The 26,984-nt window shown below is 33.9% G+C and overlaps 1 protein-coding gene across 7 annotated transcripts in view; it reads right to left on the minus strand.

Annotated features, from left to right (window-relative positions):
• Nucleotides 1-26,984, minus strand: part of RPGRIP1L (RPGRIP1 like) — an 83,895-nt gene that overhangs the window by 12,204 nt on the left and 44,707 nt on the right. For 4 of the 7 annotated variants that reach the window (XM_069793674.1, XM_069793670.1, XM_069793668.1 and 1 more), the window contains 8 exons: nt 26,365-26,731; nt 22,986-23,200; nt 21,687-21,770; nt 19,890-19,961; nt 17,610-17,787; nt 16,382-16,479; nt 6,618-6,801; nt 626-710 (listed from right to left, as the gene is read on the minus strand). In XM_069793674.1, coding sequence (XP_069649775.1) covers nt 626-710; nt 6,618-6,801; nt 16,382-16,479; nt 17,610-17,787; nt 19,890-19,961; nt 21,687-21,770; nt 22,986-23,200; nt 26,365-26,731 — 1,283 coding nt within the window. Of the gene's footprint in view, nt 1-625; nt 711-6,617; nt 6,802-16,381; nt 16,480-17,609; nt 17,788-19,889; nt 19,962-21,686; nt 21,771-22,985; nt 23,201-26,364; nt 26,732-26,984 lie in introns of those variants that run through there. The other 3 variants (XM_069793671.1, XM_069793672.1, XR_011326540.1) reach the window with 3 other exon arrangements.

The raw sequence follows: 26,984 nt of genomic DNA on the forward strand, positions 1-26,984 counted from the left end.
TCATTCATTCTTTCAAAGCAATGCACATGCTATCTCAATCAAAAAATTTGAACGAGAACAAACTTATTATTATGAGCTTGGACAAGATTAATTCATACTCTTTCTCCTATGTATTCATATAATAGCTGCCTGCTACATCAAAAAAAAAAAAAAAAAAAAGTTTTTGGAAATTCTAGGGCCAAGGAACACTTCCGGAAGCTCTTGCACTCCTTTTAGTACTCTGAATTCAGAAAACAACAGATGTATTTCTCTACCATCAGGTAGATATGTGCTTTTCAAATTCATTATTGAAAGAATGCTGATGATAAAATCTCTCTTTTGCAAAATGAGGTTGTTAAAAAAAACAAAAACAAAACCAAAAACAACAAAACCAAAGCACAGCACTGAAACAACATTAAGAGAGGTTGCAATATTCCATGCCACACGAACCTACTCAGGGAAGAAATGTAGATCAATTGCCACATCAGAACATAGGTATCATTCCTAGCTGAAACAAAATCGTCTCTATTAGTTAGTTATGTACTAACTTCTCAGGGATACCTCCTCAATAGAGTCAAACAACAAGGCAAACTATAAGCATTATTTACAAAGACCTTTTACAGAGTTATTCAGCTCTAATACGTACCTGTCAGTATGTAGATCTGGCTTTAGAAGCATAGACTTGAGATACTCTCTTCTTGCATGATTATTTGCCTTATCCACATGTATCACTGCAAAGCAAATCGGAATTAATATAATTAGTTATCAATTATTTTTCATCTTTTAGAAGAAAGAGCATGAAAAAAAGAACAAAGAAAAATAACCATTTCTTTCCCTTGTCTTTCCTAAGGAAAAGCAACAATGTTAGAATCAAATTTGAAAGGTCATGTGATCTAATGGCGTGTCACTGGCAGGTTTATGTGCACACTGTCAAAAAAGATACAAGCAGCATCTAAGCATGCCACATAGCTGTCATTTTCTGTTAATGGCAATAGCAGTCATGATTTTAAAAGCCAGTGGTCTTTATTGCTTTGTATTTGAAGTGATTTACTGCATTTTCTTCCACTGAGGAAGCTAGTGATAATGATAATGTATGGCAGAGTGCTTGTCCTTTTTGACAGCCTTAGTAATTTAATCCCCCTTTCCTGCCACAATACTTCAATAAGAGAAACATCTAGACCAATGGACTGGACAAAATCCACAGCCTGGGGAGCGTGTGAATGCTCTGAAAGCCTTTTATTGTTTTAATTTAAAATACAAACACAAGGACCAGCTTTTAATTTTTGTACCATTAATATGACCTACAGTGAAAAATAGCCTTGGTTTGGAAAAAACAATAAAAGAATGAGAGACAGGGTTTTATGAAATTCTTTAAGAAGTTTTTGGGCATCTTATATTAAGAAAGTAGCTGCTTTCTTGCAAATGGTATCAGCCTACAAGTATCAGTAAACTACTGTGAAAGATTATAAAAATTCAGGATGCAAAAATTGAAAAACAGTGTTAAAAGATTACTCCCCTCCCTCTCCCCCCCCAGTTCAAAATGCAGCTGAAAAAATTTTGCTAGGACAGAACTAGAATTAACATAACCCTCTGAGAAACAAACATAGCTCTTCGGAACATTTTTCATTTGGTTTTGAGGGCAGGAGGAGGAGCTAGAAATTTGTCTTTAAATTCCAATATCTTTAATATTCACTCTCTTCTAGTTACTCTGCCACTGCACTCAAAAAAGCTCTTTTTCACTCTCCACATCACAATAAGGTTTCCTTTTCCTACATGCTGACAGAAATCTTTAACATATTTCATACTGCCTTCTACTAATCAAAATAAACTTATTTGTATAAACAGAAATTACCAATTCTACCAAGGAGCAGAGAGCACTGGAATACAGGAGTAAAAAAATAGAGATAAGAAGGCTCAAATTAATTCCTTGTGGAGGGATTTATTGAGGGACATATCTCTAGAAAAGTCCTTCTAGGAAGCACACCTTCCAGAGCTACTGGTTCTCCAGTTTTCTCCAAAGCTGCTCCTTGGCTCTTACCTGGCCGGCAGAATCGCTATTAGAAACAAGTTACTTTCAGGAAACAGACAGTACAATTAGTATCTGAATCATTCAAAGGAATCTGCAATTTAACACCTTTTTATCTACTAAGAGAAAGCAAAGCATTGGTGCTTTATCTTGGAATCCTTAGTTTCCACCCACAATATTCTTACTCTCTTAGACAGGTTAAAGAAGCTGTTACTGCCATCTGCTATTCTTTTGGGCATGTGGATGACTTTCCACATATGCTACTCTCATGGCCAAGTGCTCCTGGGGCCACCACAGGAAGTGATGGGAAGGCAGCAGGGAGACAGATGGACAGCCAAAGAACTTCAAAGGAGCTGCCACATCAACAGATTCTTCCCTTTCCCATAAGCATCCCAAATGGAATTTCCTAAGTTTACTAATTCTGTATCTAAAAGAATTTTAAATGGAAATTATTTACAAACCTAAAGAGTTCAAATTCATTTCACCCAATGGAAAAATTCAGACTAGCAAGTAAAGCATGCAGCACAAGAACGCCATTCAAGTCTGGGGAAAAGGATTAACCATAGTGAAAAAATATTTTTAGATCCTGATGAAAAACATGTTTCATATCACCCCTTAGTACTACCTGAACTTAGAATTATAACATTGCTCCCAGGCATGGAAAATCTCATATTTTCATCCAATTAACTGCAAAAATCACTCAAAATTAACTTGTGACAGTTTGCATCTAAAATGATAATTTTAAAGTTTTTTCCTAAAGAAGCACTAAAACCTGAAGATTACAATGAACCTGGAACCTCATTAAAAATCACTGGAATTCCAAACATTAACTTAGCTGGTTCTGTTAGAGCATATTTTTTTCATAGTTCACTTTCTAAGAACACTAAATGACTACATGCTGAAGTAGAGTTTCATCACGATGATGAAGAAAAGATGCCTCACAGTGTGGAGCTATAATGGAGAAAAGAAATAAACACAAAAAAGTGTAACTGTTTTCTGATGCAAGGCCTTAACATGTTCATTTGAGTTATACTGAGGAATCCACCTTTTAGAATATGGATCTTCAGAAGTTTGTTTTTAATAAACTCCATCATCTTTCCCCCACCTCCCCTTCCTTTGGTCTACTTACACTTGTACTTCAAGCTGTTCAAATAACCACTTACTCACTCAAGAAAGCTTTCTGATTAAATATCATGTAAAATCTTTGCAAAATTTTATAAATCTTTCTTCTACTTCTGCTGCCTGTTCTCTAGAACCATTGTATACAGTGATAAGGACACATTTCAGACCTTCTGTCAGTCTTAATTTCTAGTAACTTTCTTGCCATCTCAACATTTTCATAGTTAAGTCTTCATATTTAATAAAATATGAATGCTTTTTGTTAACAACATTCATGAACTAACCTTAGCTTCGTAATTCAAGTAATTGTGGCCTTGACAAGAAAAAAATCTTTATTTTACTCAAATTAAGATGCATTTATATGTGAGGGAGACTGAGCTTTGTTTGCCTGTAACAACATGTTTCCCTATGTTTTTCTGACAGTGAAACTGCCATTATGTTCACTTTAAAGCATATATTGTGACATGACTAGAAATAAATACATAATTATAAGTAAATAATGTCTGGCACACAATTTTAAACTGCATTAAAAAGTTAAACTATTAATTCATTGTGTACTAAAATCTGTAACACACCCTAACATCAAAACCAAACCATACCGAAATGAACTCCATCAAAAAAAGCAGAGTCATGGTGTGAGCACGATTTGGCAAGTTCCACTTTTCTTTGAATTTATGGGACTGTAGTGTTTAGAAGCATTCTAATAACTCTTTCCACCACTAACGAACACAACAGCTCCTCTCCTTGGTCAGTATGGCCATCGGTAGATATAACACTTAATGTCATGGGAAATGAAGAGTTATGCGGTATAACCCTGGAGTGTGTAAACCTCCCATTCAAGTTTCTGTTCCAAGACCTTGGAAGAAAGAAAATGACCTTCTAACCATTCCCGGTCCAAAAGTCATAGTCAAAATAAACAGTTAATGTCAAGTTAAATGCTAACCACTTGTGAAAAGGGAAATTCATAGGATCTTGTATGTCCAGATCAATGGAGTTCTACTATGTTGTTTTTCAACAAGATTACATTAATCTTCTGCTATCTTACATGTCAAGCAATGACAGCGAAGGATGTGCAAAAGGTATGGAAAAACTTCAAATGTTTTTTAAGCAATGAATCTCATGGAGCCTTCTGCATCAGTTAAGATGTTCTTAAAACAGTAAAGCTGTTCCAGTTATAAATAATATTAAATGTTTTATTTATAATTTTAGATTACTTATGGACTTACCCTGATTTTCTCCATGCAAAAATCTAGAATACTGTTAGTTTCCTTCTAAGCTCAATGTAAACTTCTTTCTACCCATGCAAATCTCATTTTTATTAAAGAAAATACTCAATTAACCTCAAATATTCAACATACTCAAATCTAATTAGACACGAATAAGAGATGCAGTAAAGCTATAGTAAACACACATGAAGATTTCATTATTATTATCTTACTAGCTTTCCAACTGACATTATCAGAAAGCAGACTCATTAGGTTTTTTTCTCCTCCTACCTGCAAAGCTAATCTTAAACAGAAATTAGATGACCAATTACCTAAGTAAATTCTGCAGATAACAACCACATTAGTATTTTGCTGCAGAATACAGTCCTAAAGCAATTAAGACCAAAACCACCTTTTGATACTGATTCGATAGGATATTTTAAAGTTTAACAGTTCTATATTTGATACTTAAGCAGCAAATAGAAAAATCTAAGTTATGAAGCCAGGTTTTGACTAGCAGAAATAATCTGATACAGCACTACCAGATTGGAAAGCCTTATGAATTACAGTCTCTACGAAGCACGATACTATTTTTAAATATCACAGCTTGAAAATATATTTAAATTTCATAATTGTCTTCAGAGTCTGAAATTTCATTCTGTATTCATCATAACTTTGCTGTGTTTTGCTAGTTTAACTTTGCAGAGTCAATACTTAAAAAACTAGTATTATGTTTAGACCGTATCCAATATACACAGGAATCAGAATATTGTGTAAGAATTTTTATACCTTCTGAATCCTTCTTATATTCAAAGCAATGAGAATTCAAGAAGCAAGAGAAATTAGAAGTGTTAAAGAGCTTTTATTGGCTTACGGTACTATTTCAATGAAGTTTTAAAAAATCTATTTCAATTATGTCTGCCTATCTAGAACATTTGGAAAAGTGTTTACAGCAGCTAGAAGGATGTATATTGTTCAGCTCATAAAAAGAGTTCTTACTTATCCGATGTCTCATTTAATGTACGATGACAGAAATCCCATTTGTTTGAATGGAAGTAAGCCTCAGTGAATGAAACAGTTTGCAGTGCTATTAGTTTTTTGCGGTTTTGTTTTGTTTTTTTTAACTAAAGCCTTACAAAGATTACTCTTTCTCAGAGTCACAGAAGCTAACACATTGTGCCATGTCTTCTATATTCTCTCTCAAATGGGCAGTCCCGCTATAGTGATGGATGATGTGACATCTACAAGGGATTTCAGTCTCCAACTATGGGGTAATCCAATAGTTTGAGTATTATGAGGATATAAATGAGTAAATTCTGTGGCAAGTCTCCTAAAATCAGGTTTCTAGATGGCAGCAATTTTAAAGATCTGTGACACCACTTTTCCAAAGCCACTTTCACAAAATTATTTTTAAAACAATGTTTAATTTGAATGTCTGTATTGATGGTGTGTCACAAAGAGCAAACTGATTCACCTGCTCCAGGATACTCACAGCTAAAGTCCAAGACAACATGAAGCACTCAGACTGAAACTTAAATGAAATAAGACTAACAACAACAAAAAAAGTTAATGAAAAATTGAAATACTATGAAGTAGCTGGGAAAATAGTTAACAAGAGAATTACCAATTATTACAATAGTTCTATGTATGCTATTAGTGTAAATTACACTGTGTATTGACATAAAGTATTTTCAAATGTTCATTTATTAGAGAATAGCATATGAAAAATGCAGGATTAAGTATTATGAAGTAAATAGCAATGTATTAGTATTAAACATGGCTGAATAATTTCCTATTTCAAAAAGTTCTTATTAAAGGAACACTGAGTATTCCCAAGTGATGATCAAGTCCAATTACGTTTTCTCTTTTCAACTGCATTTTAGTTGTACATGGTTACATGGAATGTTTTTCTTTCGCTATATCATCATGTACTGATACAGAAATCAGTTCATCATGTTCTTTTAAAAAGAATGCATAAATTTTGGTTATGTATAGCCTAATTTGAAAATTTATGCGCTAGCAGCATATTTAAATATATTGTAAAGTTATCATTTCATACACAAGCCTACTTCAATAATTCATTTTATACTTGATAATTTCATCCTTATCTCATTTCTTAAAAACCACCTTTAATATTTCCCAAGATACTTGAGAAATAGACAAATACAATTAGTACACAGATAAAAGCAACTATAATATATAGAGGAAGTAGACTTTATTGGCAGGCATTTTCATAAGACAGAATTTAAAAGAAGAAACAAGCCTGCTCACGAATACATTGTACTCACCATTGCTATAGTTATAGTGAATCCTCTGACCACTTGTTGGTTTTGGAAGTGACAGTGGGGTCTCCTCTGCAAGGAAATTGTATAATCTGCATTCTACAAACAGCTGCTGTATTGTTTCATCTGATGCAATTCGTGACTCAGTAAGACCGAGCGATATAATTTCAATCCGAATTTTTTCAGTTGCCTATTTAAAAACAAAGCACAAACATAATACAAATTATTTTGTGTTTCTTGAAGTTTCAACACAAAACAAATATGTAAATGATTGGCTATTTTGTATGATTAACACCAATTGATTGATGTTGACATAGACACAATGAGATTCCAAAGCCCCAGGGTTTGTAGTTAAGAATATTGTTGCAACAGATACTGCTTTACATTCGGTGTTGAAAATATTTTTGCAACAGTCATACTCTGCTGGAGAAGATTAGGTTAAGGTTATCTTCATGTACAAATGATATCTGAACTGTAAATTTCAGTTGCCATTATTTTTAGCTACACAGCAAAGCCATTTGTATCTTGATCCTGTAACTGCTTGAAATAGTCTCAGTAATATTAGGTACCAAAGTTTTCCAAATGAAAGAGAATTATTACTCAGTGCCTACTGCAGACTATACTACAAATAGTTCAATAAAAATCCATCAAGTCACAAAGTAGTTAGGCATGTAAAGTAACACTGTATTTGTATGGAATTCAACTTTATATACTGAAATTTTCTAGTTAAAAGTTAAAATTAACAATATCATAATAAAAGTAATATCCCAATTGTTCTTTGCCAGAGCCTTTTCTTCTTATCTTTCACTAAAATGGCATTTTTCTGTTGCTTATATGAAATTGTTTCATACTGTTTGGCAAAGTCTATATTATTTGCGTACAGATAAATTTTAATAAGCTTTATGTATTTAAGTGGGAATGTCAGACTCGACAGAAATATTTCCCTAGGTAACTCTGTAATTCAAAGAAAGAAAAGCCAGTATGGTTTCAAAATTGGAGTACCTAGGTGAGCATTCAAAGATGAGATTCTTCAAAGAGCAAACAGAACACACTGGAGTTCAGAAATGTCAAAAAAATTTTTTTTACTTCTTTCTTTTCAAGTTCATAACTCTATTAAAAATATTTCCCTATATGGAAATATTTTGACAATTTTTGATTGTAAAGTTAAATCACTTGAAGTAATAAATCATATTCAAAAGATTAGCCTTCTGGATTCAGTGTTAGAACTTCAAGTCAATATTCTAATTTATTATGGAGATAGCTTATATTTTTCCAAACAAATTATATAATTAATCAAACTGAAAAGCAGGTGTGTCCTATTGTAAAAATACCCATCATAGAGAACAATTTCCATTGCTGTCAAGCCTTTTCAATATTTGATGAAGTAATTTTACCCACTCCTTTCAAAAGACATTTCCTTTTATTATGTATCCTAAGACACTTTAACTAAAAACCCAAATCTGAATATTTCAATAAGGTTGTTTTATTATTCAGTAGATTCATGGAAATTTTACTAGGATGACAGAGAAAATTCCACACCATTCTGTCTCCACTAATACAGGTACACGGCTTCAGCTGGCAATATTACTGGGATTAGCATAGAATGATGAAATATTTAAAGGAAATTTTTTTTTCTAAAATCTAATAAATCAAATGACTGCCAAGTGTCATTAAAGTGATGGTCTTTGACTTGAATATGCTTTTCATATTCAAATTTGAAAAGAAAGAGATGAAAGCCTGGAAAGGTTACTCAGTTTCAACTAATAACCTCAAGCACTCTACATTCACATGCATAAAAAATGAAATTGGCTCTATTGTCTAATTTTACTTCAGAAACAACTCTTTTCTTCTTGCACTGAACAGATGTATTAGCATCTGTATTTAAAGTGATATGCTGAGTGGTATTGTTCGTCCCAAAGTATTTAGCAGCTATGTCAGACTAGTTTGTACACAGACAGTAGTTTATGATTCAAGTCCAAAAACAATATCCTGTATTATAAAGTATTCCTTTTACATATCTTAAAATTTGTTTGACATATTTAACACCTGTAATTGCATACTGTAGGCAAAGAATATTAGTTTTTCAAGGATAGCAGGGTAAATCCAGGTATTCTGCTCTCTAACTTATAAGGAAGCAAATAACTGAGTCATACTATTAGAAAACTGTAAGAAAAAATAATAAATTGTTTTACAGCTTAACAGTCAAGAATATTTTAATACCTGGTTTTATTAATATTAAACATGAATATAGCATATACAAAGGAGAACACAAACTGATTAAAGATATTTACAAATAAAAAATATAGAACTGCTTAAGAACATCATAGCTAGCATGTCATATTTCACCAATAATACAAAACTGCTCATATAATGTAGCCATGCTGAAAATATATGTAGCATCCAATGTACGATAGGAATTAATTTTTAAACAACTATTTATATGTCTACAATGCAGAGCGATGTATGTTATTTAAACCTTTTCCTAAGTTGTTTTTTTTTTAAGCCTTGGTCTCATTTATTAGGCACTATTCAAGTGAAAAATGGATAGTTTGTCATGACCAATTACTTCCCACAAATCATTCTACTTTGATGGGAATAAAATTAGTCTTTAAATTTAGTATTTAAAACAAAATATAATATGAAATTTCCTCTAACAGAGAGACTGGACACATGTATTAAAAAGAGAATACTAAATGCTTTCAAAGACTGTCTCTGGGAAACGGGTTCAGTGCTTTCATTTCAAGTGAGGAAAACAAAACATGGGCATGATACTTAGTCTATGTCAATATTCTGTCTTTACCATTTAATATTTAATATTGACTCTTTGAAATTAACACTACCCAGAGATTTGGAAGAATCATTGAACTCCTTCACAAGCTTTAGGATTAGGTTAAGTAAATGCATTGGACTTTACATCAGAATTTGAAGTCTCAACATAACTTTTATCATCTTTTTGATTTCTGAGATTAAAAAAAGCTTTTTTTAATTCCACAAAAAGTCCTCCATCTTCAAGAAGCTGTATATTCCATATTTCAATTTCCTTTTTGGTCACAATAAAATGCTAAGACTTTCATGTGAATAATAAAATTCCAGTTGACTCAAATGGTCCACGATAGTATCCCACAGAATTAGTGTTTTACAGAAAAAAGAGTTTGTGCTTTCTGCACACAACAGCAGCATTGAAAATGCCTTACTTCTAGGAACAATGTAAACAATGTTACTACTTTTTACATCCATGGTTTTAACTAATATATTGCTCTTGAAAAACTCCAAAAAAAGGAAACTTCTTAACTGTAAGATCAACTTGAATCCTATCTTTACCAATGCTCAAAAATATTCATGCTTTACTACTTAAGATTTTACGTATTTATTTCCACAGTCCACTTATTCCCTTCTATTTCAGGCAGAGAGCACATCAGATAAGCTATAAGCTATTGTCCAATAATCACAAGTAATCATCCATTTGCTATCAATACTTCAATCACTATCAATATCACTTGATTGACAAATACATTTATTGAATGAGAAATCATCCTCTTCTCTATCAGGTGCCAAATTCCTGTGATCATCCTATTAACAATGTCAGAACAGAGCTGCAAAGGGATGCTATCACAGGAATGTCAATCTAATTTAACTGTTCAGAGACACAAACATTACTCATTAAGTAATTATGATTAACAGGTCAACATCTTACATATACACATAAAAATGCATTACAAAAAATTATTCTAGTCCTTAACTGTATGCAGTGACTTTTCGTGTCAGGAACAACATCTTCTATTTTTAGGTTTTCCCCACAATGGTGTAGATGTGAGCATAGAAAGAGTGATAGGGAAATGCTCCCTGTTCCTTCTCGGAAGGGCTGGGACTCACAAAAGTGCATGCATTTTAGATTCTCCCTAAGACTTGGGGCAAAGAGATTTGTCTTTGTTCAACAGCTCTTTTGGAGTCAGATTTACATTGAGGAAGGGAAAGGCACATAGAATCTTCCCCCAGCATCAGTGGTTTTTGTCATGTGCTGGGAGGAGAATGCAATGGCACAAGGTTAGCACCATAATAAGGTTCAACGCAATCCCTTCAGCTCTGTCTAGAATTAAGAACACAGTAAACAAAAAATTGATTTGTGACAATGAGTACATCTCTGGTTGCTGCCGTTTTATCTAGTGCAGAGTCCAAATTCATCATTTTCAGAGCATGAATTCATCTTTAATGTCTTCAAAGGCATGAATAACTTGCTACAGCTTGAGACAATTCAATGATTAGATATTGCCTCTTCTATGCAAATCTGTAATATATTCATCAATACGTTGATTTTTTTTCAGAAAAGACAATTTCTAATTCAGTATAAAACATCAAACATTTTAGAAAATACTAAGTTCTTGAGGGATGTGAAGCTTTCCCACCACAACCATGACAACTATACACCTGAACTTAAGTGACATTTGCTCTTTGCTCATAATACAACTTTTGATTTCTTGAATAATATACTTTCTTCCCTTCAAATGGCTTGCCTCCACCACTCTTTCTGAAGAATAAACAAAAAATTGTTCAGTGTTTCTCCTGAAGTTGAATTGTTTTTAAAGATTTGGTTTTGTAACTTGCCTGTGGCACCACCTCAACTAATAGCTTTTAAAGATAAACTGTTTCTAGGGATCAATAAATACAAAAAAGCAGATATAACTGGAGCTGTTTGACTGGCAAGATACAAACTTCCTTAACTCCGAGTTGTATTTTCTCCCCAAGAAGTGGGGAAGGCTACATAAACAATATTGTTACAGTCCTGAACTAAGCTATACCCCTCTCTACAGCAGACTATTTCAAAGGAAGACTTCATTTTTTTATTGTTTGAACACTCACCATTGATCATAGCACCAGATAAAATAAAAAGCAAATACCAACTTCATCAAATCTCAAAGTCAGTTAGCTACATCAGTACCAACTAGTCACACAATTAAGTAATTCAAATGTTCTGTAAACTTACAATTACCTTTCATTTCAAAAGGCAGCATGATCCTTAAGTAAATAAGCATGAAAGACAGAAAATTTCTTAATAAAACGAGGTCTTACTCTTGACATTTTTGGTATGCTAATACACATCAACATTTAAGATACAGAAATAAGATGAAATAAGTAGCAGTATTATGCAAAAAACTAAACAAAGATAAATATAATAGGTTTTCTGCTTTTATATATATCTATGCATGTATTTTTCTAGATGTAGATCACAGACTTCTGGTTTGATTTAAAAATGAAATAAATTTTAAAAATCTGTATTTGAAAGTTAATCCATTTAGACCCCCCCCCCCCTTAATATAGGAAGAAAGCAGAAGTATCTGCATAGCCTTTTCATTTGTTAAGAGTGCATCTGTAATAAAAAAAAATAAAATCAAATTGCACATTTTAAATACAGCTGTTCTTTTTATTTAGAGCTTTAATACTTAACATTTGATACTGTCGTTCCCCACCTTGCTGCCGTTACAGTATTGTGTGGGGACAGTATAAACATGCAAAAATGACTGAAATTTGGTTCTCTCTCATATTACCCACAGCGTAAAAAAAATTATGCTTGGTGATATATATCACAGCTAATCAATACTCAAATTTATTTTCAAATACCATCCTTTGCTTTTTAGACCTCCAGTTGGAAGAATACTCCTTTCTACTTGTAAAGTCACCATAACTTACTGCCGTGTCAATAAGCTCTGATAAATACAGTCTTTCAAGTAAGCAACTAAGGAGCATTCATATTCATAACTACAAAAAATATTACCAGCTAGGTTAAAAATGGCTCCTGTTGATGCTTTTCCTGTGGGCTTATACACTCAGCCTTAAATCTGACTTTCTACTTAACTTAATATTCTGACTAATTAGTTTTATTTGTTACCTAAAAAGTAATGGGTTACCTAATGACTTAAGATTCTGTTGGTTTTGGATCATTTTAAAAGCTGGTGTTTGGGTTTTTTTTGGTATTATTTCTCCCTCTTCTTTCAGTTCTTCCATCAAGAAGAATGACTTGTAGTACATGCTTCTAATTATTACTTCGAAGTATATTTGACAAGCACTAGAAGTTGTAAATCCATCATTTCAGCATACTGCCTATTCAAGTTGCTATCATCTCAAACTTTATCAGTGGCAAGAGACAAAACGTAGGTCTTTCCTGGATTCTTCAAACTTTCTCTCTTTTACTTTAGTTCCTGTCTAATACTGACCATAATAGCAAACAATCACCTTAAAGATGGAGAATGGCAAATGCTCCTTTTAAATCTTAGATCCATCAGTAGTCTTTGAAAATACTGGCTACAAAGCTCTAGTAAGTTACCTTTATCTTACTCTGATAAGATAGTTCTGTTTCATAAATTTTATTTCTTTTTTTAATTAAATATGCTGGTGCAGCACTTTTATTTCTCCATTTTCTTATAGAAGAAAAGCACTAAGCAACTAAATTTAGATCTAGACAAGACTAAGAGAATACAAAGGATTAGTATTTCTGGCACAGTAGCATCAAGCCAACTTAGCAACACAGGGTAATACTAAAAACCTAAAATTTTAGTTCTCTAAATTTGGATTAGATATTCACAGAACAAGGCAGTTTAAGAAAAGCATTGAGCACTCAGAAATCTCCCTACAGTACACCAAAGGTACTCAAGTCCTGCAGAAAACAAATGTAAAGAAAAATCAAGACAGCCAAAATTTAAAATTGCAATAATGTCCAAATAATTTTCTTTCTTTCAATGAATGCAGATATCTCATAGGAGGAAATGCACTATTGAAATAATTGTACAAAAAAGGCACAATAAAAGGAAAAGTATTTATTGCTTTGCTATACATAAACTTTATGCTTTACACCTTCCCCACCTTTGCCCAAACATGTTTCATTGACCAGCAGAACCACAAGCAATTGGTATTGCCTTTTTAATGGTGTTTGAGAGATTTTCATGTCAAAATTAATTAGACCCTGAGATGTTAATTTACAGGAACTGATAATGACAGTTTTCAATAAACTGCTATTAGCGCAAGATAATGCACTCACAGTATCTGCAACAAAAAAAGAGACCAACACCACAGAACACACCAACAGAAAAAAACAAGACCACCACCAAATAACTAATTTTTGCCACTAATTGTCTTATGGGCACATTTTAAGACAACTTGGAAGCTGACAGTAGGAAATTTTATTGTGATAATTGAATGCTATATCATATCCTGTAAGGATAAAGTGTAGACATGGGTGTGAAAGGGAGGAGGGGACGGAAGAGAAAAGATTTTTTTTTTTTAGATTTTTTTTTTAAATATAAAGACCATGCCAAAGAAAATGCAAATTCCCAGTTTTGATGTCTATTTTGAGGATCTGAAACAAGGCTTTTAATCAATGTATTATACATCAAATTGATAATGTTAACTTCTGATTATTCAAATGTATGAAATATTCATAGAGAACTGTCCAAACTTTTACATTTCTCAGAGTTCTTTTCTCTATTAATTATCATGCCTGGAAGCTTTTTAGTAAAAGCAGCAGCCATCAGCCTGACTGAACCTGACAAGCTAGCAAGGCCCAATTACACTGGCACTCTGTGGCACTTTGATGTACTGGAAGCGAAAAGAGATAGGGGCAAATTGTATAGCACATTATGTTAATGACTTGATTTAATCCAGCCACTAAACTTTATGTAGCCTGTTAAAAAAGATGCTAACACTAATTACGCCACTTTGGAAAGGAAAGAAGGGGACAAGCATTTCATACCGACAAAGTGAAGCTCATAAATGTTGTAAATGAAATGAAACAAAATGAAGTAATCTATGATTAATTATACATCATAGACAAGAAGAAAAGAGAAAGAAGCAAGTGGTACAGCTAAGTACTGGAAAATCTGTTAGATACCCTTTAAGATCAACATATCTAAGAAATAACCATGAACTGTCTAATTTGCAACATGCAAAAAAGAAACAGTGTGATCTTAAATGGCTTAAACAGTTTGGCATACAACTCAGATTTATACGATAATTAGCATAACGATCTCTAAAAATCACAAGTTTTATTTACAGTGTTTGATTACCAGCAGGTTATTTATCTCAAAAGATAAAAGGCACTGATTCTTAATCTTAAAAAAAATACAAATTCAATAATGATTTTCACATGCTGTATTCTATAATTACCCCAAGATTTCAAATATACCAATGCCTAGTTTTAAAATGCAATTTGTATCAAACATGTTGCCTTAATAGTTTAGAGCTTTTGTTGTCTTATCTACCCTTCCGGAACACGCATTTTGTTACCAGATGAACAGATCAATGGAGAGAGGTACAAATTAATGAACCTGAAATGCATCTACACTCAAAATCCTCTCAGAAGTGTTCTCAAATAATTTTGATAAAATAAGATACAGGATGACTAGAAATGTATAGATCAACTGTATTATAGTTTGACTTAATGGTGATGAGTAGCAGTCATTTCAAGTTCTCAAAATTACAGGTGAAAAATTTTAACATTTTACATATAAACAATACAATTCTGTCTTCAAAGGTACCTTCTGTATCTTTCTGCAGCATATGTAAGTGATAGTATTTCTAAATGCCTTCTACAACTTAAAAAAAAAAAGGAGCAGTATTTCTCATATGAAGCATTGCTTCTTGTTGCTAGTTAACTTTGTAATATGTCACACAGCCTTGAAAAAAGGATTACAATAAAAATCATCAAACTAACTCTAGGTTATTACATTGCAGAACATTAAAAAAAATTAAGACTGATAGGATATGAAAGTACGCCCCTGGTCCCTTAAAAGAAGGCTAAGACAGACCAGAGAAGTATTAACTGTTAGAAGCATTATAATAAATTTTAAGTGCTAGTTTTATATTTTTTAAGACTGTTCATTCAATGTTAGATCTAAAAGCATGAAATATTTTTTTTTTAGAGAACTATACCATTGAAATACTGTTTAAAGTAGATTTTCCAAATTTGTATATGCTGTGTTATTTTGTATATATGACTTTAAGCTCATTAATTGCTGGTTTTAAGAACAAATCAAGATAATATCATTACTGTACATGGCCACAAATAATAATAGAAAAAGAAGTACATTGAAGTGATTGGATAGTGTACATGTTCAGTTCTAAAAACTGTTGGAAAGTCAGGAACAAAAAGAAATCTGTGTGGATGAACTAGAAAATATATGCAAGGTTTGCATGTTATTAACATGCTAGTACCTCAAGCTTATGCAATTGCCATTTCAACAACATTCAATCAAGTCAACATACTGGGATGAAACACAATGGGTAGCTAAGCATTGTGGTTTTACTACAGGCCTTGACAAGTGAAATTATCCTCCCCTTCCTCAGAAATCACTAGAAGAAGCAGAAAAGCACATTTTCCTACATAAAGGCAACAGGTAGGACTGAACAAGACGACTAAGTTCTTTAGACATCATGTTGCAATAGTTATCTTTCGTTAGGGAGATTTTGTGCAGGACTAAACTTCGGATTCAGATTGAAACTAATTAGAAATGTCTAATTCTAAGTGTGTATGACAATAATGGAGAAGATGACAACAAATTCCCCCATTAAAAATACACCTATAAATCACATGCACAATAGGGTCAGGTTAACTTTTTTTTCTGTGAAAAGTGTCTATTTGAACTGGAAAGAGGAAAACATACATTCGTTGAAAATACCTTAGAATCTGACCTTAGATATAGTAAAGCTACTCTTAGAGGACATTAGGCTTAAAATATTTTTCTTAGACTTACCAAATAATTGCCATAAATACTCTGACTCACCTGTTTAATATTCTTGCATACTGGGCTTGAAACAATACAGTCATCACTGTCAGTTACTATTGATTCAATGGAATCATCTTCTTGCCTATCATCTTGATCTGGGGGAAAAGAAAAAAAAAAAAAAGAAATCATTGTAGTTAAAAATCCCTATATTTGTAGTCCATCTGAGACTTGCTGAGAAACCTGATAGCAATATATTTGCTTTTCTAATAAATAAAGTGTAAGTACCAGGTAAACCTTCTCTTTGCAGAAGATTAACATTGGCAAATCAATGACCTTTAAAGTCATCTAAATTGTATTTTTTTCCAATTTGCTAAAAAAATAGTAATGTTTCCCAGATGAAAGTTGACGAGTGGAATGATGTAAGTCCTGTGATGAACTGAAGTATGAACAACAGTTACGTTTGCATAAGAATATGGCCTGAATTTGTGGATTTCCTCTGACTACGTTTAACACCATGTACATTTAAAGAAGAATGTACTTTTTTTTCTTTTTTTGGTAAAAATTAGTTCTGTATGCAGGTGGATTATTTTCTAAAGCATTCAGGTCTTTTTTCTCTAGAGCAATTTACTTAAAAACACAACAGGGATTCAACATCATGTTTTTCCAGTTTTTCTAATTAATTCTTATGCAGAAGCTGCAAACAACTGAACATAAAATTTTAGCATCCTGCTTGTGCTTTTACTTTAAACTTGGTATCATGGACTTGGTTTATTTCAATGATAAACAGTTCAAGCTTGGAGGTGGAACAGGATGACCCAGCTTTTATAATCTTTAAATAAATCTGCCTCTAACAACTTTATGTCACAGATGTGATAAGGCATACTACCCCTCTCCCTGTCTGAAAGGATTTCCGATATCAGCACTGGCTGTTATCTGCAGACAAAAGGAGCGTATTCATTAAAATAGTCTTTAGAACAGCATAGTTCTGAGGGAGAATATAAAGACATTTAAAATAGAAGCCAGGTTTCCTTTAATATTTTATGAATCTAGGTCAGATACCAGATTTTTGCATTCAATTACAATACAGTTTCCATTTGGGAAGAAAATAACACCACCATTTCTACCACCCAGCTTCAGCTATAAAGTACACCAGAATATCATTTCTGTCATGAAGCTTCTCATAATGAGGCAGCTCCCACTGCTAGTAAGAAATGCTTAAGAAAATGGAAAGAGACATAGGTTTATTAAGAAAATACAGTTACTTATTCATAAAAATGAATTCTACCTTCTGGTTCCAATTCTTCAGTAATTTCTGTCTCATCTCCAGAGGTAACTGAGCTTTGGTCAGCCAACTGCCCCTCTGACAGATGTGAGAGGTCTTCTTTTTCCTGTTGAATTTCTTCAGCCATCTGCTTCACCTCATCATCTGCTAGCCTTTCTTGTTTAAATTCATGTACCACAGGCTATATAAAAATAGATAAACTTACAGTCTTTATAACACTCCTTGAATAGTAAAAGTTAATAATGTTCAAAACTTGAAGAGTTATGGCTCACATTCATTATGCATAGCCTTTAAACAATTATACTGCTTATGCAGTGCAGGAAACAATGAGAAGTTGTCAACTGCAGTAACAAATAATTGATACAGTAGAAAGACAATTCTCTAATGATATGTATTTGTGAAAATGTAAGTATTATAATAATTTGGTACCTGTCAACATATATACAGCCTGTTAGATTTCCATTTATATTTCACCTCTTTCAGTTCTACAAGACTCAGCTTAAAAAAAAAAACAAACAAAACAAACCACCACCACTTTACTCAGTTGGCAATTTTATAACTTAAATTATACAATATTTTCTGTTTCAAAAGCAAACTAAAATCACATAAAAGAGAATAGGCTTTGCTACAAAATACAAGCATGTTATCTAAGGTAAAATATCTTCAGTGCATAACTTTGAAGTAATCTTATTCCCTTCTTTCTCTTTGAGTACAATTACACGGAGTAATACCTCATCAATGAATATAACATTACAGACATGGCATCTTCCATGGAAACTTGCTGGAGACCTATGCATTATTTATTATCCAACAATTCTCCTCTAGGACTGAATTTTCCAGAGAGGCACTAATGCCTCATCTCCCACCCTCAGAAACCATGAGGTAACTTTCAGCTGTCCACAGAACATCTGGGTTTTCCAAAACTGGACCTGAAGAGTTATTTCTAACACATTTGGAGCCACACAAAACAAAGCAATGTTAACAAACAATTAAGAGCCTTATTCTACAAATAAAGGTTATCCTTCAAGTTTTCGAGTCACAGAAAACTGACTTTATGTCTCTTATGCTCCTCTGTGGCATAGATGATGTCATAACCACTGTGTTTTAGACAATGTTGGACCATTCTTCTTAATTCCTTCAGTGACAGAGTTGCGCTTTGTGGATAAAATTTTCAGAGAGAGAATACTTTTTCATTATTCTACTTGACCAACACCACCTGTGATGGAAGTGAGACTTAACTTCTCAATCAAAGCCCCAGATAAGCTTTAAAGTAGAAAAGTGAAAGGAAGATAAGAGCCAGTGATTAAATGTTGTGTTACATCACTAGAAACCACAGTTTGCCAATCTGCCACAACTTACTTTCACAACCAATTGGACCATTACAAATTACAATATTTAATACTTTTCTTCTTCTTGGAATGCTATATATTTAAAAATATGCCAAAGTTACCCCATTTCTTCTTCATTTCCCCTCCCTATATAATAGAAATTTTTAGAGGGAAGACAAAATAAACTTCATCCAAACATTGAAGGAAATAAGTAGAGATATTCCTCCCTTTCTAATGGCCAAAAAAAGATTGTCATCACAAGAAATCACTTTTTTCATATTTCAGAGAAGTTTGAGATCTTACTTTACCATACTTTGATTTTTGATGCATGACTCTGAAGAAATAACATACACCTGGAATTCAAATGCAATTGTCCTGGTTTCATCTGGGATGTAGTTAACTGTCTTCCTAGTAGCTGGTACAGCGCTATGTTTTGAGTTCAGTATGTGAAGAATGTTGATAACACTGATGTTTTCAGTTGTTGCTCAGTAGTGTTTAGACTACAGTCAAGGATTTTTCAGCTTCTCATGCCCAGCCAGGGCACCTGACCCAAACTGGCCAACAGTGTATTCCATACCATGTGACGTCCCATCTAGTTTAGGAACTGGGAAGTGGGGGGGGGGCAGGGTTTTTTTTCGCCGCTTGGGGACTGGCTGGGTGTCGGTCGGCGGGTGGTGAGCGATTGCCCTGTGCATCATTTGTACATTTCAATCCTTTTATTACTACTGTTGTCATTTTATTAGTGTTATCATTATCATTATTAGTCTCTTCTTTTCTGTTCTATTAAATCGTTCTTATCTCAACCCAGGAGTTTTACTTCTTTTCCTGATTTTCTCCCCCATCCCACTGGGTGGGGGGGGAGTGAGTGAGCGGCTGCGTGGTGCTTAGTTGCTGGCTGGGGTTAAACCACGACAGCAATATATTATATAAAACCACAAAACCTGAATAATCATACCTCTGACACACTTGGAACTCTTGAAGCCTTCATCTTCTGTGCAAGTTCCATGTTATTTTCAACAACAGAGTTCTAAGTTATGGGTAAAATAAGGGGAAGCCTTTAATATACAGTAGACAATTAACATACAGAAGTAGGTATAAATTTACTGGTGGAGAAGCATTTGGACCCTCCTTTGTTTCCCTGCATTAGCATTACTGATTCTATCCTCTGCTATAGCTTCTACCTATGAGGCTGGACAACTCTTACAAATGGTTTGGTTGAGTCAAACCATTCATCCTATTATTTTAGCAAGTCTCCTTTTCTGAAAACAACTATTTGCTTTGGCATGTGTCACATTAATAACCAAGAACTAGATTCTCTGCTATTCAGAAAATGAACAGGAAAATGAAACAGACTGTTCCTATACCGTTTTAATCTGTTGAACTTGTAATTCTCTTGCATGGACGCTCTCTTGCCATTTCACCACAAGAGTTAGACATCAGAGAAGCCCCAGCTATTTCATTATTTACTTCTAACAGTACTTTTGTCTCTAGCCAGTCAGTGAGGCGTGGATTTTTAAAAGAGCTAGGGGACCTGCCCATCCAGTAACGAAGACTTCTGATGGAGACTGAGTAGCTGTCTCCCTTAGAAAATCCTAGTTGGTAAAAAATTGTTAACTTTGAGAAGTTACTGTTTGGGCAGCTGAAGATATGTTGCGTGTGTATATAAGGCTAACATTTCAGTTTTCCATACATAAGCTCTTAAAACATTTGATTTCACCAACATTTGGGGTTTTTTTATTTTGTTGTTTTTTTTTTTTTGTTCGTTTTTTGTTTGGTTGTTTTTTGTTGGTTTTTTTTTGTTTTTTTCTTGTTTTTTTTAAGTTAATAAATACAAGAGATCGACTTAATTCTTATTTCCAGTCTATACTGTATGGCTCAGAACAAAGTTTTAGTCATGGTAAACTAAAAAATAGCAGAACCACCTGTGAATTGAAAACTGATGTTAAAATTTCAAAAAATAAATCCAATCAAGGCATTTACAAATGGAAAAAAATGATCACAGCTAGTTTTTAATTAATTAATGCAACATTATTAACTAATAATAATACTCATAACCTTTTATAATTATCTGTTCAAGAACCTACCTTAACTTACTGGATTTAATTAAAAGAGTAAATACATCCTATTCTTAGTTCTCTGAAGCCAGATTATTTAAAATCAAATGAAAATTTACACCATACAGCAGGTATGTTAGTTAGTTCCATGCAGACTCTCCCAGAGTCTGGAAAGATGTACATGATAGTGCATCCCAAGTTCAGAAGTGTAATTGTTTTCACAGTGTGTGTAATCTCAGCTGATAAACCTTGTTTAAGAGGTGACTCTGAACTGTGTCAAATTGTGTATCTCATTAGCACAACACTTGGGATCTGTTTGGATCAAGCTGGTTTCTGTAGAGCCATTTATACGTCTGTGCAAGTGATACACTGTACAAAGACACTTCAGTTAATAGCCCAGAGAGCTGAGAAACAGTGCAGAGACAGTTCATTGGTCCTGTTAGAATCTGCCTTAAAGTCTATGAAATTTGAAGCTTGTAAACTGTGGAGGAAGCAATTCTGAGGGAGTCACACAAATATCCCTGTATTGTATCACCCACCTATACACAGTAGTATGCTATCATTCTTTGCCTGGGACATCCCAGTCTTGTGCTGCCAAAACAGAGTGTTCTCGATTATTAGTTCTACAAATTGTCCATACTGAGACATAAGTAGCCTTTCTTGCTTCAACATGCATGAGCTAAATACTTAAAACTTACTGCCTTCTGCATAGTAGTAAGATTCAGAAAAGACACTTTCTTGTCTGCCTGAGCGGCACGCTGCCTTGGTTTGGGTGTTGGTTTCTGTAAAAAAACAAATCTAGTTGAAGACCATTTATTGCCATATTTAACCATCTTATTTTACAGTAAATTTTGAGGGACCATAATTTTTCTCAAAGCTAAATCTAACTGCACTAAATTCAATTCTAAACAGGCAAGATGATATAGATTATGTTTGAATAAGCCATCCCCACAAATGGAGATATCTTTCAGAATTCAGGCACAAATGGGCACAAAACTCTACAGAATATCTATGGAATGCAATGTGAGTTCCAGGTGAGAAATAATTGTAGGACTGAAATCAGTGGTATCATGTATGTGGCAGAATGATTTATCATCATCATTTGTGGAGTGCTTGATTTCTTTTCTTGTTCTGTAGGCTTAGCATATCTTTGACACCTTTCCTCCTGCCACTCCCTTTGGAGAACTTCAACACAGAAACAGAAGAAAGACTGGTAATAGTTGCAAAATTAACAGAATGATCCAGAAATATTTCTGTCATGATGTTATAATACAAAAGAAAAAAAAAAAAGACAAAAAAAGAAGAAAAAGTGGTTTACTACTCTTCATGCTTTACTTTCTTGGTGAAGGAAGAAATTATCCTTCATTTCCACTGATTTTTAGACACACAAAAAAATCCTTACACTATTTTTAATTTATGAGTGATTTTTAATATGCTATTGGGTATCTTAGCACCATGCTCCAGGCATCAGAATAAGAAAGCATGTGGTGCAGATACACCTACATATCTGTACATATGGCTTGGGTCTGGCTGCTTGACAATTCTTTTGGCTCAAAGACACCCCAACTGAGTTATGTTTGAGTTTCTAAGAGACCACAGAAACAATAGCTGATTTAATGACTCTCATAAATTTCAACTGTAGCCCTGAAGTTGCACAGGCAAGTGACTACATTTTATGTGGGACACCTACATTGGAAAGAGAATTAATAAACACTAAATTTATAGGGAAGACATTTAATGTTTGTTATTTCTCCTACCTTTTCTCCCCACCCTTTTGCTAACCAGTTATCTACCATTATAAAAGACTTTAAAAAGTTTTGGACACAAGAAAGATTTCACTTCCCAAAAGAAGTCGAAGATGGTGGTTATATGAAGTATTTGTACTATGCATTATTTTGCAGTAAGAACAAATCCTGGTCATCAGGGAAGAACTAAATGACCTGCTGCAATAGGTCTTTTATATCTCTTAACTTCTGTGAGTTTGTTAAATTACTTACTGTCACTGATGAAGTAAAAGAAGGAGACAGAGCTGGAGTCTGTGTTTTTTCCTCTGCTAGTAATTTAGTTGCCATTGATTTCTCATTTTGAACGTAATTCACTAAGTCTGCAGCCATTGTTGATCCACTTGGTGCTCGGTAGACAAACTTCCATTTTAATTCAGCTGTGATGGTACCAGTGGCACATCTTTCAGAATCTGTTAGTTCAAAAGTACCTGAAAGCAAAATGCAAATCTTGTCTAAATTATCTTATTCTATACATACACAAGAAAATACAATGCAAAACTGAATGGGATTCAGGAATTAAGTAACTTAATAGTCTTCATTTCAGAAGCTAAATAGTGTCAAAATATTGTGTTTTATAGATCCAAGTATATCCAATATAACACTGTGGACATTCAAAAATACAGGATTTAGAAGGGACTGGATTACTGTGTTCATTCAAGATGTCCTGTAGGTTTCTCAGATAACCCAATACCAGATAACTAACTCTTATTGACATCTTTCAAAAGATCCAACTAAAACATTTCCATGTTTTACTAATACTAACTTTTGTTAAAGAAAATGTAAGGGTTTTAAAAAATCTGCGAGTTGCTAAATCTTTAACAAAGAAACACCCTAAATTCACTTGCACATTTTCTCCTATTATCCATTTATATGGGATAATTATAGAATTATATTTTAAAATTTTCATGAATCTCTTACAGTTGACAATGAAATAATCACTAAGCAGCTTTTATATTATAAACACCACAGTAAATTTGTAACTGACATCAACCTGTGGGGAGCAGTTGATGCATTGAAGGCAGGCCCGCTATTCACACAGTAGAAAAATGGGCTGATGGAAACCTCCCTCATGAAGATCAACAAAAGCAAATGCAAAGTCCTGCATTGGCCCAGGAATAGCCCCAAGCAGCAGTACAGGCTGGGGGCTGACTGGCCACAAGCAGCCTTCCAGAAAAGAGCTGGTCCTGTTCGACAAAAATAATATAAGAGAGCCAATCTGGCAGCAAAGAATGCCAACTGCACCCTGGCCTGTATTAGCAAGAATGCAGTCAAGCAGGTCCAGGGAAGTTTCACACTTTCTCTATTTGACACCTATGAGATGGCATCTGGAATACAGTGTTCAATTTTGGCCTCTCCAGCACAAGTAAGACATTGACATTCTGGAGCAGGTCCAGTGGAGGGCTACAAAGAGCTTTAGGGCATTGGAGCACAAGATATAGAAGAGGCTGAAAGAAGTGATTTGTTCAACCTTCAGAAGCAGAGGCTCAGACAGGATCTTATTGCCACCTAATAGGTGTGTGTGGAAAAGACAGAACCAGAGGTGCACAGCAGAAGGTGGACAGCCAATAGACACAAGTTGGAACATGGGAAATCCAAGCTCTGTAAGGAAAAGTTTTTATTATGAGGGTGATCAAACATTGGAACAGGTTGACCAGACAGGTACTAGATGATCTCTGTCCTTTGAGATATTCAAAATTTAACTTGGCAAAGTCCTGAGCAACTTGCTCTAACTGGGTCAGGAGGTTGGACTACATCATATCAGGACTTCCAGCTGACAATGACTCTAAGAGTCCAAGTGTAGCTCTTGATCTGTTTTGTTGTTTTTTTTCTGCTGAAGAGGCTGATTTCTCATATCAATTTATTATTCTAATTTATTATTATGATTATTTAAGTGTACATTAGCCAAAACTAGAAAAAGAAACTAATGAGAAAAAAAAAAATGAAGCCATGCAGAGAAAGAAACCATGTTTTAAATTAACATATCAGTCCTGAAAAAAAAGAAAAAGAAGCAACACCAGAAGAAAAGGGGGTAGGAAAAAGTATGCATATGCCAGGAAACATTTTTTTTTATCATTAGAACATAGAAAAGGACAAGTAAAAGAAGATATCAAATATTTTCAAGTTACTTTTGAACCAGAGAAAAACACCTGATTTTTTTTTTTTCAAGAGTTATTTCAAGACACCTACATGTTTTGTTTCACAGATATCTTGTCAGTTATGAAAGCAGCACATTTTGAGTCAGGTTTCAGCCAGCCTTTCCCACCTGATGTTAAGACTAACAAGGCCTTTCTACCTAATAATGAAAGATACTCATAATATAGTAGTGCGAGAAATATAACTGGTAAACCTGGTAGGCTTCTCAAGGCAAAAAATAGTGGTAAAAGACAAATGCAAACAGATTGCTAAAATGCTACAAAAAAGAAAGCATCAGTAATTAATTAGCAATTAAATTTAGTCAGTGCTAGAGTGACACATCATTCAAATTATAATTATTTATCACATCATAATTATTCCATACCTGGGCCAGTATAGAGAACAAAAAAGGATTTAAAAGCCTTTTCATTCTTTTTAGGACCATGATAAACGAATGTTGGAACACCAGGTTCCTTCGATTTAATTTTTTTTTTTTTTTTACTTGTGGATTTTAAAGAAAATATTTACTGCTTTCTCTTAAATCTCAGAAAAATGTCATGAGCAGAAAACAATCCTACTATTGCAATCCACCCTGTGAGGTACAGGCATCCTGTTCAGATTCACTGCAGTTGATAGATAATCATAAAACCAAACACCACTTTAAAATTTGAGTTAAAATGCAACAGTGCTGGAACATTCAGTTAGTACTGTCTTAGTAAACAAAAGAGATATTTGAAACTTTTCTCTCTCCCTTGGTCTTTTCTTTCTCTAATGTCTGAAGTTTAACGTTTATATTAAAAAACCATTCATCAGTTTCAAAACTCTGACACAGACTTTTCACTAGCTATGACTTAATTAACACTGAGATACAGAATTTCTTTCCAGGATTTCACTGAAGTTTAAAATTGTGTCAGAAAAGAACAGTAGATGAATGATAAGGGGGTTTAGAATCATAGAATCATTTAGGTTGGGAAAGATCTTCAAGATTGTTGAGTCCAACCGTAAACCTAACACTGCCAAGTCCACCACTAAACCATGTCCTGAAGTACCACATCTACATGTCTTTTAAATACCGCCAGGGATGGTGACTCCACCATTTCCCTAGGCAGCCTGTTCCAATGCTTGATAACCCTTTCAGTGAAGAAATTTTTCTTAATATCCAATCTAAACCTCCCCTGGAGCAACTTGAGGCCATTTCCTCTTGTCGTATGACGTTTCCAGTGGGCAGCTTTCCAGCCACTCTTCCCCAAGCCTGTAGGATTGCATGGGGTTGTTGTGAGCCAAGTGCAGGACCAGCACTTAGCCTTGTTGAATCTCATACAGTTGGCTTCAGCCCATCAATCCAGCCTGTCCAGATACCTCTGAAGAACCTTTCTTTAGTTTGGTTCTTAAAGAGATTTAAAGAGATACAAAATAGGAACTAAAGATTTTGTTAAGTTTAAAGAAGTCTAATTCTTACCTGAGATAGATCTGTCATGTGCTAAAGAAATAAGAGGCACACTGGCTTTCCCTACATAAGCACCTTCTTCCATTTCACCATCATCAAATACATAAAAGGTTAAGGATTGTGATTTTAGGTATCGGTCTAAATCTGCGTTCATTGGCACTTGGAAACACATATGGTCATCTATTTGTGGGTTGTTGCTGCTAGGAATGATGGGAGTATCATGGTCTGCAAAATCAAAGAACTTGTAGACAACGTAAGGATTTGGCTGGAGATGTTTTTTTCGGGATTGTAGATTGTTACAACATTTTATTGTAATGTGGAGTTCATTTAAATTGCCATCTGTTGAAGTGCTGACTTGGGCAGTTCTGAGTATCTGCTGCTTTAAATGAAAAAGAAGTTAAATTAAAAACATTAGAATTCTTATGCTGGTGAACTCTAAGAACTGTATAAATAGAACAAATAACTGATTTCAATGACACTCCAACTACTGTTTAATTTTATATGTCAAAATATTACTGGTTCTATAAATTCAATGACATCTCTCTTGGGTTGTTGGTATAAGGAAATAAGAGGTTAATCCATTCAGGTCTGTTATTGCTTGCTTTATTCTTCTAAAGTTTTATGATCTCCTT

The sequence above is a fragment of the Haliaeetus albicilla genome, chromosome 10 (assembly GCF_947461875.1).
Source record: "Haliaeetus albicilla chromosome 10, bHalAlb1.1, whole genome shotgun sequence".
In the NCBI taxonomy this organism is placed as follows: Eukaryota; Metazoa; Chordata; class Aves; order Accipitriformes; family Accipitridae; genus Haliaeetus; species Haliaeetus albicilla.